We start from the raw sequence: 16,422 nt of genomic DNA, 5'->3' as shown, positions 1-16,422 counted from the left end.
ATGGAATCAAGGTGTTCTTGTACCCAATCTCATAGTGTCTCAACTACACTAAGGTTCTCATATCAAAATTATCAATAACCATATGTCCTTCATCATAGTTTTCTATAACTAGATGCCACTTGTCATAGTTTTCTAAACTAGATGCCACTCGTCATTTAGACTCATTTTCAACACTAGTTACATCATACTAGTTCTTTAATCTCATAAACATTAACCATTACATATAGGGTCTAGGTTTTCATCATGTAGTTTTCATGCATACTAGATCATGGATCAATCAACAAGATACATAGCTACTAGCATGCAAATATAAACAACAATAATCATCTTCTAACCCTATATGCAACATGAATAGGATGCAATTAGATCTTGGACATAGAATGTAGCCCCGCGGCTTCGGGAAGGTCACCACCCACCTTGTGGTAGTGCCAAAAAGCTAAGAAACTCGGCGTCGAAATCCACGTGCGCCGCTTCAACACCTTGGGTCAAAACGAACCCTAAGTGACCAAATCGGCGATATCTCCGCGCTCGCTCGACGGATCGACGAACCGTCTTCGCCTACGCGTTCGGGAGCATAACAATTAGGTTTTCGACCCATCAAAATAGATCAAAACCCTATAATCCCAAAAACCCCAAAATCCAACCCTAGGCTTAGCACCCATGGGAAACCATGGTTTTTAGCTTCATTGTGAGCTAGATCCATGTCCTCTAAACTCATTAGGTTCCATTTGAACCATTAAAAGTAACAAAAACCTCCCAAACCCTAGAAATCACAAATTAGGGTTGAGGCTTACCTCTAAGGTTTGCTCCAAAGCAAGCTCTAGCTTGAGGAAGAGGAGGGAGAGAAGCTTCTTCTTCTTCTCCTTGATCTTCTCCTTCCTTTCCTTCTTCTCTTCTTCTTCTTTCTCTCCTTCTTTTCTTCTTCTCCTTCTTCTACGGTTAGAGAGAGAGAGAGCTAAGTGAGAGGGAGAGAGAGAGGCTAAGAGTGAGAGGGAGGCTGAGAGAGAGAGGTATTATAACCCTCTAATGTAACAAAATCCCAAAAAGCCCCTTTATTTTCTATTTTCCCAACTTGACCTGCAGTTTCGGGTCCCTTGTACCGGTACATGGGTTCTTGTACCGGTACAAGGCCTGGCAGACAACCCAACCCGAGGCTCGGTTTCTCGGTTGCGCAGGGCTTGTACCGGTACAAGACCCCCTGTACCGGTACAAGGTCTGGCAGCCTCCAACCCGAGAGCTCGGTTTCTCGGTTGCGCAGGGCTTGTACCGGTACAAGACCCCCTTGTACCGGTACAAGGTCTGGCAGCCACCAATCCAAGAGCTGCGATGGTTGTACCGGTACAACCATCACTCTTGTACCGGTACAAGAGCTCCAGAATGCTGTTTTCACTTCGTTTCGGCTCTACTTCGTGCCGATCGATGTCAAAACCATTCCAACACCTTTGGAACTCATTTTTGCTCTTCCAAACTTGTTGGAATACCGAATGGAACTTGTCCAAACCGTTCAATTGCCCACTTTGGTCTATTTAGCCAAAGTTAGCCAAAATCCATCGAGTTTCAATATCTCACACATCTACCCAAAAAGGGAAGCGACCTATGCATCAATCTCATTAGATCAATCACCGTCCCCATAATGATCCATCAGTCGGGAGCATTTAGGAATTAACCACCAATGACACATGTCTCAAATTCTCAACTCTTTGAGAATATATGTCATCATCTTATTAATTCCTTGGACGATTCATGGACACATACACAACATGAATGAAAATAAAAACCCAAATTTATTCATATTATTTTAAATTTAAATATAAATTTATGTTCTAGAAAGAATACATGGGTCGGCCTGGTTGGCTTCTAGGGCATACATCTAACACCCTATGCCTCCAAGGCAGTATGAGAACCTTGCCTATCGCCTTCACACCATACTTTGATCAATTGGACCAAAGTTGGCATTAAGATACGGGGATTCGGTATATGGAAAGAAGAAGAGAATGAGAAAGGAAGAGAAAGGTGTTTCTCTTGTGTGGGCATGTGGGGAGGTGATGGGGCTGAGGTCCCCATTTAAGTGGTTCAGCAAAAATTGGAGAAAACCCCCTGAACTGCACATTCTGCCAGCATAGGGTCCAGATCCCATACCTGATTGGCAAAGCAAGGTCCGGATCCTCCTTCAAGCTCCAGATCCTCCATCAAGGTCTGAACCTTGATACTCTAGGCCCATACGAAAAAGATCAAGGTCTGGATCCTCAAAGGAAGGTTTGGACCCCAAGAGTCCAACAGCTCAAAAATACTATTTTCCAAAATTTTTCGTTTTCACATGTTAGAGCTCTAATTCTCTTCTAATCATTCTGAAACCCTCACAACTCATTTCTAAACATATTTATAATCGTTTTCTCAATTGTACCTTCCCCAACTTGGCCAAAGTTCAGTATAATATACCTAAATATGGTACACTACAGTATTGTATTGGTTATTTGTAATCTATTTGATCATCAGTTAGACTACAACCTGCAGAACTACATTGAGCTTGATAGAGTTACGCTGTGTTAGACTTACTAAGAGGGTCACTCTTCTTCGTGCTGCTCCAAGCTTTGGCCAACGATAGCAGAGAAAGTAGTCTAGGTGTTGTCGAACACACCTGCAGAAGCGTATCCATGCACTAGGTGGGCACATGCTTGACCAAACCTGCGAGTCGGTTGTTGCGATTGAGTACTATTACCGTATTTATTTATTAGTATTAGCATTAATGCATGCGTTAGTCACTTTCTCTCCCGTTCATTACATGTGTGGAGACATGATAAGTAGTAGAGATTCATTTACTCATATTCTGTCTTGTAACTCAATATATAGTAGATTTCGTTGTTCTTTACATATTCTTCCCTCTATGGACCTAGTGGGAAGGCTATGGTTGTCGTTGATCATACCCACTGAGAACTATTGTTTAGTTCTCACGCCTTCTTGTGGTTTACTTTTCAGAGACAACTGCTTCATCCATTGATTGAGATAAGAGGGTTGCACCGTGGGCTTTCGATGTGGAATTGGCGTGTGACAAAGATTCGCCCAAAGCGCTATTGATGCGGAATGGGCCTAACCCAATCAGTTTGATCGATGCAAACCTATTGCGTTCACTGTCTTTGAAGTCGGATTAGTTAACTGTATCTTTTAGTTAGTTAATAAGGGTATTTAGTTATCATATTATTTAGTTTTATCTGTATTTAATTTAGTTGATCACATCTTTTAGTTATTAAATGAGAATTTTTAGCTATCCTCTTATTTGATTTTATCTATATTTATTTTTTAATTTTTGTTATTTAGATAACCTCTAAATAACATTTTTTTTGGTTAGTTATCAAGAATAGGTTCAAATTTGAAGTTTGTTATGTGTAATAAAGACTAAAGATAGTATAAATAAAGCATAGAGCTTCGTTGCATGATGATGAGTATGAAATTGTAAATGTTTAATGAAGAATTCTTTGACAATAATGTCTCTTTTTTTTTTTCCCCCTTTGCGTATACATCACCTTAAATTGAGTCATAATCCAAAAGCGAGTTAAAGTAGAAAAGTGAATGGTTATTATTTTTTCTATTTTTTCTTTTATTTTTCTATTTTTCTAAATTTTCTTTTTTTCATAATTTTCATACTTTCTTATTTTTATTTTTGAACTTTTCCCAAAAATCAAAAAACATTTAATAAATATTTTCAAATTTTCTAAAATTTCAAAAGCTTTCAGAAAAAATAAATGATCATAAACCTATTTTAAAGCCCACAAAACGTAAGAACTCATACCCCATCCTGCATCAGCTAACCACCGGCGGCCCACATCGCGGTTCTCCTATAAGATGCCCCTTTTTTTGGCCTAGTTGTTTCAAACCAAGAACAATTAAATGCCCCAAACGGAGTTCAACCATCGATGGTGACATGCAAATGCTCTCCAAAATCAATTCATCAAAATGCCCAGAAGGGAATAGAACAAATATGCAATAGAAAAGAGATTACATGTTTTGGCTGCAAAAAGTACATTCTACATAGCAAAAATCTTCACGCTCATTTTGTGTTAAGAGCCCCGCCAGGTTTTGAAATAAAACAATATTTTCGACAAGTGGGAGTACTAAAATTACATCTTTCTGTTGCTGTGAACTCGATCAGGATTCTAGTTCATAGTATAAGGAAAAGCACTCAAAATGAAGGGGCAATCGTAGACAGACAAGACCTCAGAACGGCTGCTGATGACCTCTCAAAAGATTATACCGGGTTGCTGATGGTCTCATAAAATCATATCAAGTTGTTTGGGTTCAATATTACTATGCACTATCTCTATTCAGAGCGAGGCAACAGGAACACGAAACCCGAGTTTTCTCGAATTAGCGGAGGTGGTTCCACGTCAGATATGTCAATCTGCTCCATTGATTTTGATATGTCATCAACCGAAAAAGGTATGCTGCATGTCCAATGTATATGTCAGATGAGTAACCAGAATGACCAATAAAAATATCAAAGGACTTTCCTTAAGTTACAATGTCAACGTATTTGTAGATTAACAGCTATAACCTTGAATCATCATCCAACAAGAATGAGTTGCTAACAGGATTGTTCGAGTCTTCGGTCATCAACACCCTCATATTTGATATAACCTAATTAAGAATTAACATCAGAAATAATCTACTGAAACAATCAAAAGTGGAATGTTTTATTGCAAGGATCCGTCATATTTGATAGAAAGGCTCCAATATTTGTAACTGACCTCAGGTGATACACTATGTGTGCCATATTTATCATCCCAATACATTGTACTGATTCGGTATAGCTGTTGTATACTAAGTACCTGCCAATGGAGCAATAGAGCTGGTTGATAAAATGTTCTATTTAGCATGCAAAGCATGCAAATGGAAACATGAAAAGGCTTTCACTCACTGGGCAAAGGTCATGGCTTATTTCATCTAACGTCTTCTTCGGCTTTTGATGGATGACCTGAAAAAGTAATGAATCAATCAGAAAGAAAGAAAGGTAGTTGTTATGGAACACCAAATCGTACAAATAATTCTTAACATGTATTGACACGGCTACATATGAAGCATAACGAGTCTCAGTGAGCTGACATGTGCAACTTTTGACGAAGAATGTTATTAGGCTACCAACTCATGAAAATACATAAAGTTTTACAGACCCCTTCAAAAAGAACCATTTCTCAAGCGTTAGTGTTGATATATCAAAATTCACTCAGCAATATTACTGTTCATAGATGGCAAAAGAAAAGAAATACTTATTTCCAAATAAAAATCGGAAACAAAAAAGAATTAATTACCAGGAACCCAATAGCCTGTCTAATATGCTTTAGCTCATCCCAAGCTGAACCTGCATACTGCATATTTTCGAATAAAGTTGGATGATGAGAATTATGTTCAGAAATTACAAGAGCAACGAAACTGGGATTAGAGTAAGAAGATCCATTCAAAAATGATTCATAAATAAAATCACTCTTTTATCAAAGCATCAAAGACATTGCCGCGCCTTCAAAGGCAACAGATGAAGTAGCAAAAAGCAATAAAAAAGGGAAAATAGAAAATAGTTGAGAGGAGCATATAAGACGAGAATTTAAGTGCCCATCGGCATGGGCTATATCCACCGTGCTGTATCGTGTTACCCTTGTGCTGATGGCACGGCTCAACTCAATAAAGTTCAAAAGATTTGATAAAGATACATTATAAGATATTAGAATATTTTGTTGCTAAAGAAAATAAATATTTCATGCCAGTAAGTGTCAGCCCACATGTATTTTTTGTGACCAACACACGCACCAGGCCTGCAAATTTTCAGCACAACCTCGTGCCATGACACTCTAATCAATGATCAAAAGGAAAGAATCTATTGTTTCAGAGTTGAAAAAAAATGAATTCCTCTTTTACCAATGAAGTTTCTTATTCATGCACTTGGTTACTTGATCGTAGGGAAAAGTCAATGCCCACATAATCTGAGATGTGTCCCATTAGGCCATGAAAGAAAAGCTAGCTAGGAAGTATATTAGTAATTTTATCAGCCAATATGTGCTCCTGACCTTTTCCATAAAATGATATATCAGCCAACAAATAGACAGAGCAAAAGAACATTGCAAGACAATATTCTTTTACTGGATAAATTGAACTACAAGCCCCGAACTTCTGGCCGAGTTTCAGATTGACCATTAAACTTTTACATTGAAAATTTTGGAAGTGCTTCGATTGTGTCCTGGCTTCAGAGAAGTTGCTGCCTGCATCTGGCGCATTTGCACATTTTTACACCACAAATCCGCTAGCCTTTCATCCAACTCATATTTTCAATCCCATCATTCAATTTCCAAGTAAAAAAAATGCTACAACTCAAAGGTAGTAGGAATTGAAACATGAGATTAAATCGAAAGTCCAAATACGCATGGCGCGTAGATGTACAATACTTCATGCTCATGCAATAATTTTTCCTCTAACAATAAATTACGCCAAGGACTAAATTAAAACAGTTTCAAACGTTTGGAGTGTCCAGTATCTCCCTTAGAAGTTTGAGAGTCAAACTTAAATTTAGCAGAAAATTCTAGGACCGATGGTGCAGCTTCCCCTTTTTTCTTGTAAAAAATAGCTCGTAATGGCATTGTCATTCATTCATCATTTTCTATTCCTCCATTGAGACTATGACTAATACATGATAAACAAACGTTGGAAGCCCAAACTCATCTCAAGAGGACTACCATGAGAAATGTTTGTTCTTCTTTCTCAATAAGTCTGGCTAGTACAGGTTAACTGAATGGAATGGAAAGGCTGTACACATCGAGGCTTAATTTTGTCGTTGATGATTGCGAAAAGTGGGGTGGCTAAATTTTGTACTTAGACTAAATATAAATAGACAACTATTTGTAGTACGCTAGTGTGGAATATCGAGGCAGATAATAATTTACAAATGCTATATTACAAAAGAACAAACAAAAATTAATGAAGCTTCTTCACTTAAGGATCAAGAGTTTGAAATGATATGTAAACACAAATATGCAGAAAAAGGATGTGTCAAGACATAAGAAAATCAGTGGACACAAAAATTAATGAAGCTTCTTCACTGATCAAGAGTTTGAAATGATATGTAAACACAAAAATGCAAAAAAAGGACGTGTGAAGACATAAGCACATCAGTGCACATCATTAGAACCCTAGAATCCTATTACTGATTTGACTCCAGTTGATCTTTGCACAATATTGATCATGAAACATCTAAATCGAAGAACCCAAATGGTGGAAATGTACATCTACTGGAATGTTGTATTTTAACATGACATAAAAATGAGATCGTAAAGTGCATGAAGTTTGCTACTGCAGGAGCTGACTGCTAGAATATGAAGACTTGAAGAGAGCAATTTTCTAATGAACTTTACCACTAGGGAAGCCACATACCTAAATCAAATGTGTTGCTTCAAGTAGACTATTTTTGCAGCCCTAAGAATTTCAGGATGCTCGCTGCAAGTACCCATATATCTCTTGCTGACTTGCCCAAAGCATTAATGCAAGTCCTTTGCCTGCCTTTGCATTGGCTAGAAGTCCAGTACAAATTTCTAGAGAGTTGAATCATGGTCCTTGTCATGCCAAAAGAAGCCATGAATGGTGACTCTGATGACAACGATGATTACCAATTTCGAATATATAAATCACTTTGGTAGATACATTTTGGTCGAGTTTATCTATTTGCATACCTCCATAACAAGTGATTCTAATTTCCGAGCATTGTTTTTAATATTATGTATCTGTACTCTGGGTGCTTCATTAATAACTTCATAATTATTTGATCAGCTTAATCTTTCAACTTTAGGATTTTGTTAGTTATTGAAATACCTAGCATTTCCTATATATATCTGTATGTCTATTTGTACATCATACCTGTATTAAGGGAACTGTTCCATAAGTAGCTCATGAGACCATATTGCTGATGATTTAGTTAAGATTACTCAAAAAAAAAAAAAATTGAGAGTTTGAAAGTTCATCCAAATTATGCGAAACTAATTGATGGAACCTATCTATTTGTCACAACTTACTTTAAGCTAGCCTTCAATTTTCTTTCAAAACGTACGCTATATGTTAATTCTAAAGATTTGTTAGTGCCTTATTGTCTATCCGAATTTGAATAGGATTTTTCATTTTATAAATAAAATTTAACCAGAAAGCATTGGTCACCCAAAAATTTTCATTCACATTTTACAGGATTCATCCGTATTTATAAAAGATTGTGCTCGACATTTTCCGATCAATATAATTTCAATGACACCATTGGTCACCAGCCTTTTGGTAAAAATTCATTTAGGATACCAAACTTCAAATCATTTCAATTAAGGCTCTGAACTTTAATACTTTCAATTGGGTCATGCTTATTTCTTTTCAATACCATAATTTATGGTCCAAATACCCTTGACAATTTCATTCAGCACGTAATACAGTTTGAAAATTGCGAGCTTTATTATTATTATTATTATTATTGTTGTTGTTGTTGTTGTTGCTTTCTATTAATGAAAGCTGGCTTAGTAGTAACATGTCACATTAAAGCAGCTTAATCACAATTTTTCTACGTAAACATGGTACAAAACTAATGGTTTTTGAATTTTTACAGTTCTTATTTCTTTACATTATTTTATATTTCTAGAAGAAACTATGGTTCAACACGTGACACTTTAAATCATCAGAGAGATTTTGGACAGAATTATAGTGTTAAAAAGCCTTTTAAACATGTTAAATGACGAAATAATAAGAAATATCACAAGTTTATTATTTACATTTGCATGGAGAGCACGCGCCAAAAATGAATTCCAGTATTTTGAACTGAAAATGAAGTTAACAAAGCAACAGATTAATTTGCTTAGCTCAAAAATAAGCAACCAAATTATAGTTCCCAGGAAGTTGAGTGACTGCCCCAATGTTTAACCCAATATTTTTCAAACATACAATGGAAAGAAAATATTTGCAATCTAATAATTGGTGAATAAAAATTAAAAAAACTAATGCATTTAACCATAAAAGAACTAGCCAGAGTCTAGTCTTTTATGTCTCAATTAATTGAAAAGGAATAGATAAATCCTATTGGACGTCAATAATGATCTGAAAAAATTATCCAACTAGTTTCACTCAGACAAAATTGTTCAGGTGTAGTCAACTTTGAATTTCTGTGGTTTTTGGTCTGTCACCCCTTTCTTTTAAAAGGAAGTATAATTCAATTTTAGTTGTTGCTCATGGAGAAATGCAAAAATCTTTAGTTTAGGTCAGAAAACTTTGTTATTTTTAACTCTCTATGGTAAATTTTAAGAAACCTCACAAAAAGAGTGTTCTTCATAGAGGAAGATAGGCTTTCAAACTCTTTATGCGCATTTGGCGTTGTTGCTTCTAATTTTCCATAACACAAAAACTCTTCGCATGGCTATTCACCAAATTATGGAATCAGGAAAGTTATCACTACAACTACTTGTTGAGGGAGTTATATAATTTTGTATATTTAAACTAGAGTTTGGCAAAAACAAGAAAGATGACTGTAGAAAGTGAAAAACCCCTGATTTGAAAGTGAAAACACTGCATAGTAAACTGCAATTAAGCCTACAACATGAATCAAAATTTAAGACATTTACCTCATCAGTTGCTTTGTAGCACCAATGTTCAAGTTCAGCTAGTCCTGCTTTGACGTACTCACCATTACTAAATGAACAGCATTCTCTTCTTAATAGAAGACTGCATCCAGAAAGAGAAGAACATTATGAAAAGCAGATCTATCAAGACCATGCATCACGCAAACAACGCAAAGAGCTCAGACCACTACCTGTTAAATAGCTGCACATTTATGAAGGAAAATATCTGCGTAAACACCTTTCGCACTAAAAAGGGAGGCACCTAGAAACAAATAAATATAAGCTGAAGTTGGGGGAATTTACATGTACACTATGTAACCGGAATTTATATGTACACTATGTAATCGAATAAGCACGATAAAAAGGGTTTGCACAAAATTAAAGGAATGAATCTGTTCACAGGCTTGGACACGTCAAAACAATGCTCTATGCAGAAATCAACTTTATCTATTACTCTGATTAAAATTGATAATCCAAACAAATGTATTTGCTTGGAAGAACAATCAAGGAAAATTGTCTGTCAAAGAAGCAGGGTCAATAGCGTATACTAACATGATTTGCTTTCAATGTATTCAAGAAATTCCCGAGACTCCTTACAATCCCTTGCCAGTGAGCAATAAGCGCTTGCTGCGCTGCAGCATTCGTAAGTGAACGAGAAGATCCTTTCATTAAACTTGCCCTTGATGTTCTTGGTGCCTGAAAACAAGCCAAATATCAGAATTGCAAATTCTGTTTTTTTTTTGAGTAAATGTGCAGCTGATTTAAAATGAAAAGGGAAGTAAATAACATCCTAAGTGACCATAATAACAAAGTTCTACATTTCTTTCCACCATAAACAAATTCATGCTTACTTGAATGCACAAACCGAGCAACGGAGATATCTCTTTCTTCAAATTATCCCGAATCATCCCGTATATCTTTTCGACATATGCAGTAAGTTGTTGTTTGAATAGCAAGGCAGGGTACTTGGCTTCCACTTGCCGCAATGTATCTACTCGGCCAACCAAATTCCCATTCACAAAAGAAAGATTCACACCTTGAGGGGTTCCTCGAAAACTCTAGCTCAAGAGTAAACACAGAGGAAAAAAGTAAGCCTTCTAGTTAGTTTCAAGATAAAATCTTCAACTATTTAGGGTGTATAAAATGAGAGATACTTGAGTCATCCTTCCAAAAAGAGTAGCTGATGATGACCGCCGACGTTGGGGGGCCATGCCTGCTGCTCCCCCCGCTTTCAATGTACGTTGGAGTAGTAATAACAAAGTCGAAGCATTGGAGAGCCAATATGCTAAGATGTCGTTATTGTCCTGGGTCTTGAACATTTAAAGAGCAACAACTCAGTATGGCCCGCTATTTTCATTAGTAAACAACTAGCATTGTAACCGCGCTTTGCTGCGGGTATATAGGTATGCTCTTAATTATATTTATAAAATATAGTATATATTTCCATTAAATATATGTATTAAACATATTTGCATCAAAATGTGATACCAAAATATAAAATTTTCTTAAGCAAAAAGGTAAGTTCGTAATATGCTTATTTTTTTGGCTGGTTTGTCCAAAAATGCATATCGTCTTTTTGTATTTTTTTACTTTTTATTCTTCTAATTCTATTTAGGTAATTTTTGTTAATCAATGCATGCAATGTCAAGAATTAAAAATATTATGATAAAATAAAAAGGCAGGTACTTGATTTATAGTTTTTTAATTGATTTATTTTATAATATTTTCTAAAATTTATAAACATATTATTTAATTTTGTAAGAAATTTCTAACTTTAGCAAAATTAAGTACCAAATAGTTCTCAAACGTATAAAAACATTGAAGAAATTAGATATATTTTTTCTAAACTTAGGACTTAAAATAGATAATTGACAAAAAGTGGGGGAGTACTCTAATTGATTTAATAGTTGATAGGCAATAAAGTTGTTAAATCTAACAAATCTTCCAACTTGCTTATTTAGAATAATAGCTCAAATCAAAATAATTAAAGGTTGAGGTCTAATTCAAAGTGGCCTTTAGTTGAACTCATTGACTACACCTAGTGTATATGTATATCTCATGCGCGCCAGTAAATTTTCACAATAGAGATGTCAAATCTAAATTTTAGTTAATTCAATTTATTTTATAGTATTTAGAATGGACACAACATGTCCACAAACAATGGCTCCACTCCGGTCCAAATTATTGCCTGCACCTCGTGGATGTGTACATTTCATAAACATCAATAAATTTGTATGATTGAAATGTCAAAAATAAAATTTTAAAATAAATTTTAATTAATTAAATTTATTTTACTGTATTTTAAATGTCTATATATTAAAAAATATAAAATGTAGACATATATATTAAAATAAAATAATATTTTTTATAGGATTACGGTGCATCAGGTGCACCAAATATATTGGGGGACACATGTCAACAACTTTAGTATGTAGTAATTGACTACACCTAGTATATATCTCATACACACTAGTAAATTTTTACAATGGAGATGTCAAAACTAAATATTAGTGAATTCAATTTATTTTATAATATTTAAAAAGTTTATATGTTAATATTTATAAATTTAAGACAAATTCACTAAAATAATTTTTTTTTATTGGATCCATGGTGCACCGGATGCACCTAAAAATTGAAAATTATTGCTCGCACTTGGTGTATGTGTACGAAATGTTAAAAATAAAATTTAATTAATTAAATTTATTTTTTGGTACTTTAAAATGATAGAGGGCCAAAACCACAGTTCAAACCTCAATAGCATGGCCTATTGTTTGAATGATACGGTCGAAAACACTTGTGCGCTCAACTTCGAATGATCTCCAATGAAGAAGGCACTTATATATGATACAGGCAGCAACCGGTCTACTCCCCGCAAAGCCCAAATGTTGTGCAATACATCGGATTAACAAGTCCTGATTTTCCTGTGCATAGTAACCGGTTAATCAAATGAAGATTGCTACACAGATTTAAAGCTATACATATTAAAGGACTCTTAGGAGGAAGGGAGTTGATCTAAAATTATCAATATAGTACCTGCTGTTTTTCATTGAGAGACTTTTGTGGTTTATCATCAACTTCAGAATTTTCCCTCACAGTGGAGAAGCAATGTTGGTCCTGAAACAGCATTTAGAGAATGTCATCCAAGTCTCTGGTTTAACTACTAAGCTCGTAAATCTCCACGCTATGTATGGTAGTATCAGAGACTTGAGAGTTCATAAAGGCTAATTCTTACTGCAGCTGTCTTTGTGTCGCCGACCAGGATATGCCCGCTTTCAGAACTCCTCTGTAAAAATATAAACAAATCATTAAGTTTATATTAAGTAAAACTGGTCACAGCAAGGCTAATATTAGAATTTCGTTATAATTACCTGCAAAATGGATTTAGAACGTCCTGATAAAAGTTTATTCGGAGCCATCGAGACAGCTTGTTGACGCAGTACTTTATTTTCTGATTCCACATTTGATATCTTCTCTTCAAGCCTAGTTCAGAGAAGAAAAAAAAAAGCTTCTAAAGTAAAATTATCTTCTTAACTTTTCCAAAGCCCAAAATGCATAGAAAAAGTTGGGATGCGAGAAATGGAAAGATAGTGCATAAAAAATTAACCTGTTCAAAGAATCCTGAAATTGACGAAGTTTTCCTTCTGCTTCCTCAAGTTTTTTTTCTCTTTCTTCACCTGTTTTTTGTGCTTCAAAAAATCTGTTTTCCGCGACTTCTGCTCTTTGTTTTTCCGCTAGTAATGATGCCTATAAGAAACTCAGCAGAATAAAGCAATAGAGCTAGTAGTAGAATAAGTTGAATGGTCAAAAATCAGTGCACTTAAAAAACAATATATAGGGATAGAAAGCGATTTTCTATGAGAACCCTAGTCACCAGAGGTGGTTAAATTGACAATAAGCTTGCTAGGATAGATCCACTGCTTATTATATGGTTCAGTAATTTTCATGTGGTTCATATGCATATCACTTCAAAGCTATGAAGCACACATATGAATATGGGATATGAATATGGGATATGAGATATGACACGATGTGGATATGGTGATATGACATTCTCCAAAAACTTCGAGGTTACGCCAATGATGCATGAATAAAATTTTATTTTAAATTTACTTGGACATATTGTAAGGATCGAGAATTTGGCACTATAGCTAAACTCTCTGTTGACGATGTTTTTGTGTGTATTTTAATTAGAAAAGCACTCGTCAAGTTTCGGGAAAAAACGAGTTAGAATGGAGATTTTACGTGATCTTTACTTTTCACTTAAAGTGAATAGTAACCCGGTTTTTCGAAGAGGCCAATGCAAAAAGTGACACATATATTGATTATACATAATAATATAATTTGCAAAAATATGTAATATATATATGTATAAAGTTGAATAATATAAAGCAAATTAACTAACCAAGAGCAGCAATGAACACCCTCCCTTTCCAACCTTTGGTACTCGTTGTCAAATCCATCCCAAGAGAAAGAGGACATGTAGAGAAATCATTTGTGTTCACGAGCTCTTCGTGACCACAAGTTGTCTTCAACAGCTGTCGTCCTCTACCAACTGACCACAAGCTAATCACAACTAGCGAAAGTGAGAGACTCATCATCACCCGGATAGAGCCACCATTCTCCGCTACTCCTAAAGAGACACCATCATTCGCCATCTAAAAATGGGGCACACCAACCCCCACGAATTCATGACTAGAGTAAGGGGAATGATGTTGAAAATTGCGAATTGGGGCACAAAATGTATCCCTCACATACAAGTTAGTTTGCATCTGGATCGTTGAAAAATTCAAGTCAATCAGTCCAACCCATTTTTGACCCTATAAGTGCCCCGGGGTGTCCTATCCCATATCCCATAGTATCCTTCCTCATGTCCCGCCTTACCAGTGTCATATCATTATTTTTTTATTTCTTGAAAAATTGTAATACTTAATTCCGGTAACGAATACCTATTGGCGACATATATATCCATATATGATATGTATTCCATACGCAAACGACACTAAAAATGAAGCATCTATACTTCGTATCTTCCAAGTTTGAGTTTCTTGTCAAACTTTAAGGGAAAAAGTTACTTGTCTAACATTAGAACATTTTGCTTCCAAAAGAACTGGAGAAGGATTCTATAGTGAACTGTTTTGGCTGAGAAAATCAAGTTTCTAGTAATAAACTACAAAGGGAAAAGATAGAAAGTAAGCATATACACATGCACATAGATCTAACAATATTACATGTTCGTTCTTCAAGAGAAAGTTGCTAACATATAAAATTTCCAAATACCTTTAATTGTTCCACCTCTGCTGTCAAAAAATCAATCTTTTCGGTGTCTTGAACAACAACTGTCTTTTCCTGGATAACAGGAGGCTCTTCTTCAATAGCCTTTCGGGCAGCTTCCCGTTCCTTGACAAGCATTGCAGTTGTTTCCTCAACTTTACTTTGCACCGCTTGCAAAGAACTCTGCAATTTTGTTATTTCTTGTGCTTTAGCTTCTTCTAAGTCTGTCTGCATGCATGAGGACAAAAACAAACAATTCTTTGTCATCGTGAATCTTTGGAACCATTCAATAATGTTTAAAGCTAACAGTAAATGTAACTAAAGAACAGATAATGTTGCAAACTAGTTGCTTATTCACCAAGTAGAAGGGAAGTGATTTAGCTGATCAGTTTCAAATTTCAAATAAGGCAAAAGAGTTGATTCTTAGTATAAAAGACAGTTTGTAATCTAGAAAGTCTAAAACAGTACTCTCATTCGTTTTTCTAACTGCAAACGCCAAGTAAGTTCTTCCACTGTCTTTTCAAGCTTATCCTTCGCTTCCTTAAGTGCACCAGTTTCTCGTGCTGCCTAAGAGAAAAAGAGAAAAAACTGCAAATTATAAAATATCATAAATACATAAAAAGAACAACATACAAATTTTACCAATGTAGATATGGTTAGGCAAAGGAACAGCTGATCACATCTATCAACATAAGACATAGCTCGAGTTGAGAAACAAACCTCATATAAACCTACACACTTTTACAAGGAAAAGTATGCATCAAATTTTCACTTGTAAATGGATAGAGATAAAAGCGTACAATGTCAAAGCTTTACAAATCATTTTTCTGTATGTTGGATGATAATGGATTTCTACCCACTAAATGCAAGTATTACATCAAGATATTGACCCTAATCTTATCGATAAGATGCTCTGATGCAAGGATTTAAGTGCCCATCAGCACAGGCCGTATCTACAATGTCGTATCGTGCCAATAAGATATCGACACGATTCTGCTCCCGTGCCGATGGCACAGCTCAAAACCCTCTATTCTTTAAATTAGTAAGTAACTTTCTCAATAAAGTTCAAAATATTTGATAAAAATATATAATAAGCAATTATAATATTTTGTTGCTAAAGAAAATAAATATTTCATGCTATTATGTGTCCGCACACATGAATTTTTTGTGACCGGCACGCATCGGCACGGTCCAGCACGCACCGTGTCGTATCGTGCCGGCAGGTTTCCGGCACAACTCCGTGCCATGGCACTTAAATCCTTGCTCTGATGCACAAAGATCGATGGAGGAAAAGGAGAGGAGATATTAGCCAAAATTAAACCTTGCTTCAACTTAATCACAATGAATTAAAATAGATAAAAAGATGTCCTTGTTAAATATAAATAATAGAATACCGCTCTCTGTTAGATTAAGCTTTTAGAAAATAACAATTGTTTCACATAATTTAACATGGTATCGGAGCAGAAGATCATAAGTTCGAGTCCTGCCAGGCTCCTAGCATTATTTAATTCGTCCTTTTTAATTCAAGCCCACG

At 35.5% G+C, this 16,422-nt stretch overlaps 1 protein-coding gene across 2 annotated transcripts in view; it reads right to left on the bottom strand.

The window, feature by feature from the left end:
• Positions 3,927–16,422, bottom strand: part of LOC109727027 (myosin-11-like) — a 55,713-nt gene continuing 43,217 nt past the window's right edge. The window contains exons 23-39 of one of the 2 annotated variants that reach the window (XM_020256888.1): positions 15,357–15,455; positions 14,895–15,116; positions 13,222–13,361; positions 12,986–13,097; positions 12,850–12,900; positions 12,651–12,731; positions 12,368–12,538; positions 10,772–10,927; positions 10,469–10,675; positions 10,170–10,313; positions 9,809–9,879; positions 9,621–9,720; positions 5,304–5,360; positions 4,913–4,969; positions 4,743–4,823; positions 4,550–4,632; positions 3,927–4,439 (exon numbers count right to left, since the gene is read on the bottom strand). In XM_020256888.1, coding sequence (XP_020112477.1) covers positions 4,316–4,439; positions 4,550–4,632; positions 4,743–4,823; positions 4,913–4,969; positions 5,304–5,360; positions 9,621–9,720; positions 9,809–9,879; positions 10,170–10,313; positions 10,469–10,675; positions 10,772–10,927; positions 12,368–12,538; positions 12,651–12,731; positions 12,850–12,900; positions 12,986–13,097; positions 13,222–13,361; positions 14,895–15,116; positions 15,357–15,455 — 1,956 coding nt within the window. In that variant the 3' untranslated portion in view covers positions 3,927–4,315. Of the gene's footprint in view, positions 4,440–4,549; positions 4,633–4,742; positions 4,824–4,912; positions 4,970–5,303; positions 5,361–8,777; positions 8,824–9,620; positions 9,721–9,808; positions 9,880–10,169; positions 10,314–10,468; positions 10,676–10,771; positions 10,928–12,367; positions 12,539–12,650; positions 12,732–12,849; positions 12,901–12,985; positions 13,098–13,221; positions 13,362–14,894; positions 15,117–15,356; positions 15,456–16,422 lie in introns of those variants that run through there. The other variant, XR_002220694.1, reaches the window with a different exon arrangement.

This window comes from Ananas comosus, linkage group 2 (assembly GCF_001540865.1).
Source record: "Ananas comosus cultivar F153 linkage group 2, ASM154086v1, whole genome shotgun sequence".
In the NCBI taxonomy this organism is placed as follows: Eukaryota; Viridiplantae; Streptophyta; class Magnoliopsida; order Poales; family Bromeliaceae; genus Ananas; species Ananas comosus.
The sequence above is the reverse complement of the archived record's forward strand: the minus strand, read 5'-3'. Positions and strand labels throughout refer to the sequence as shown.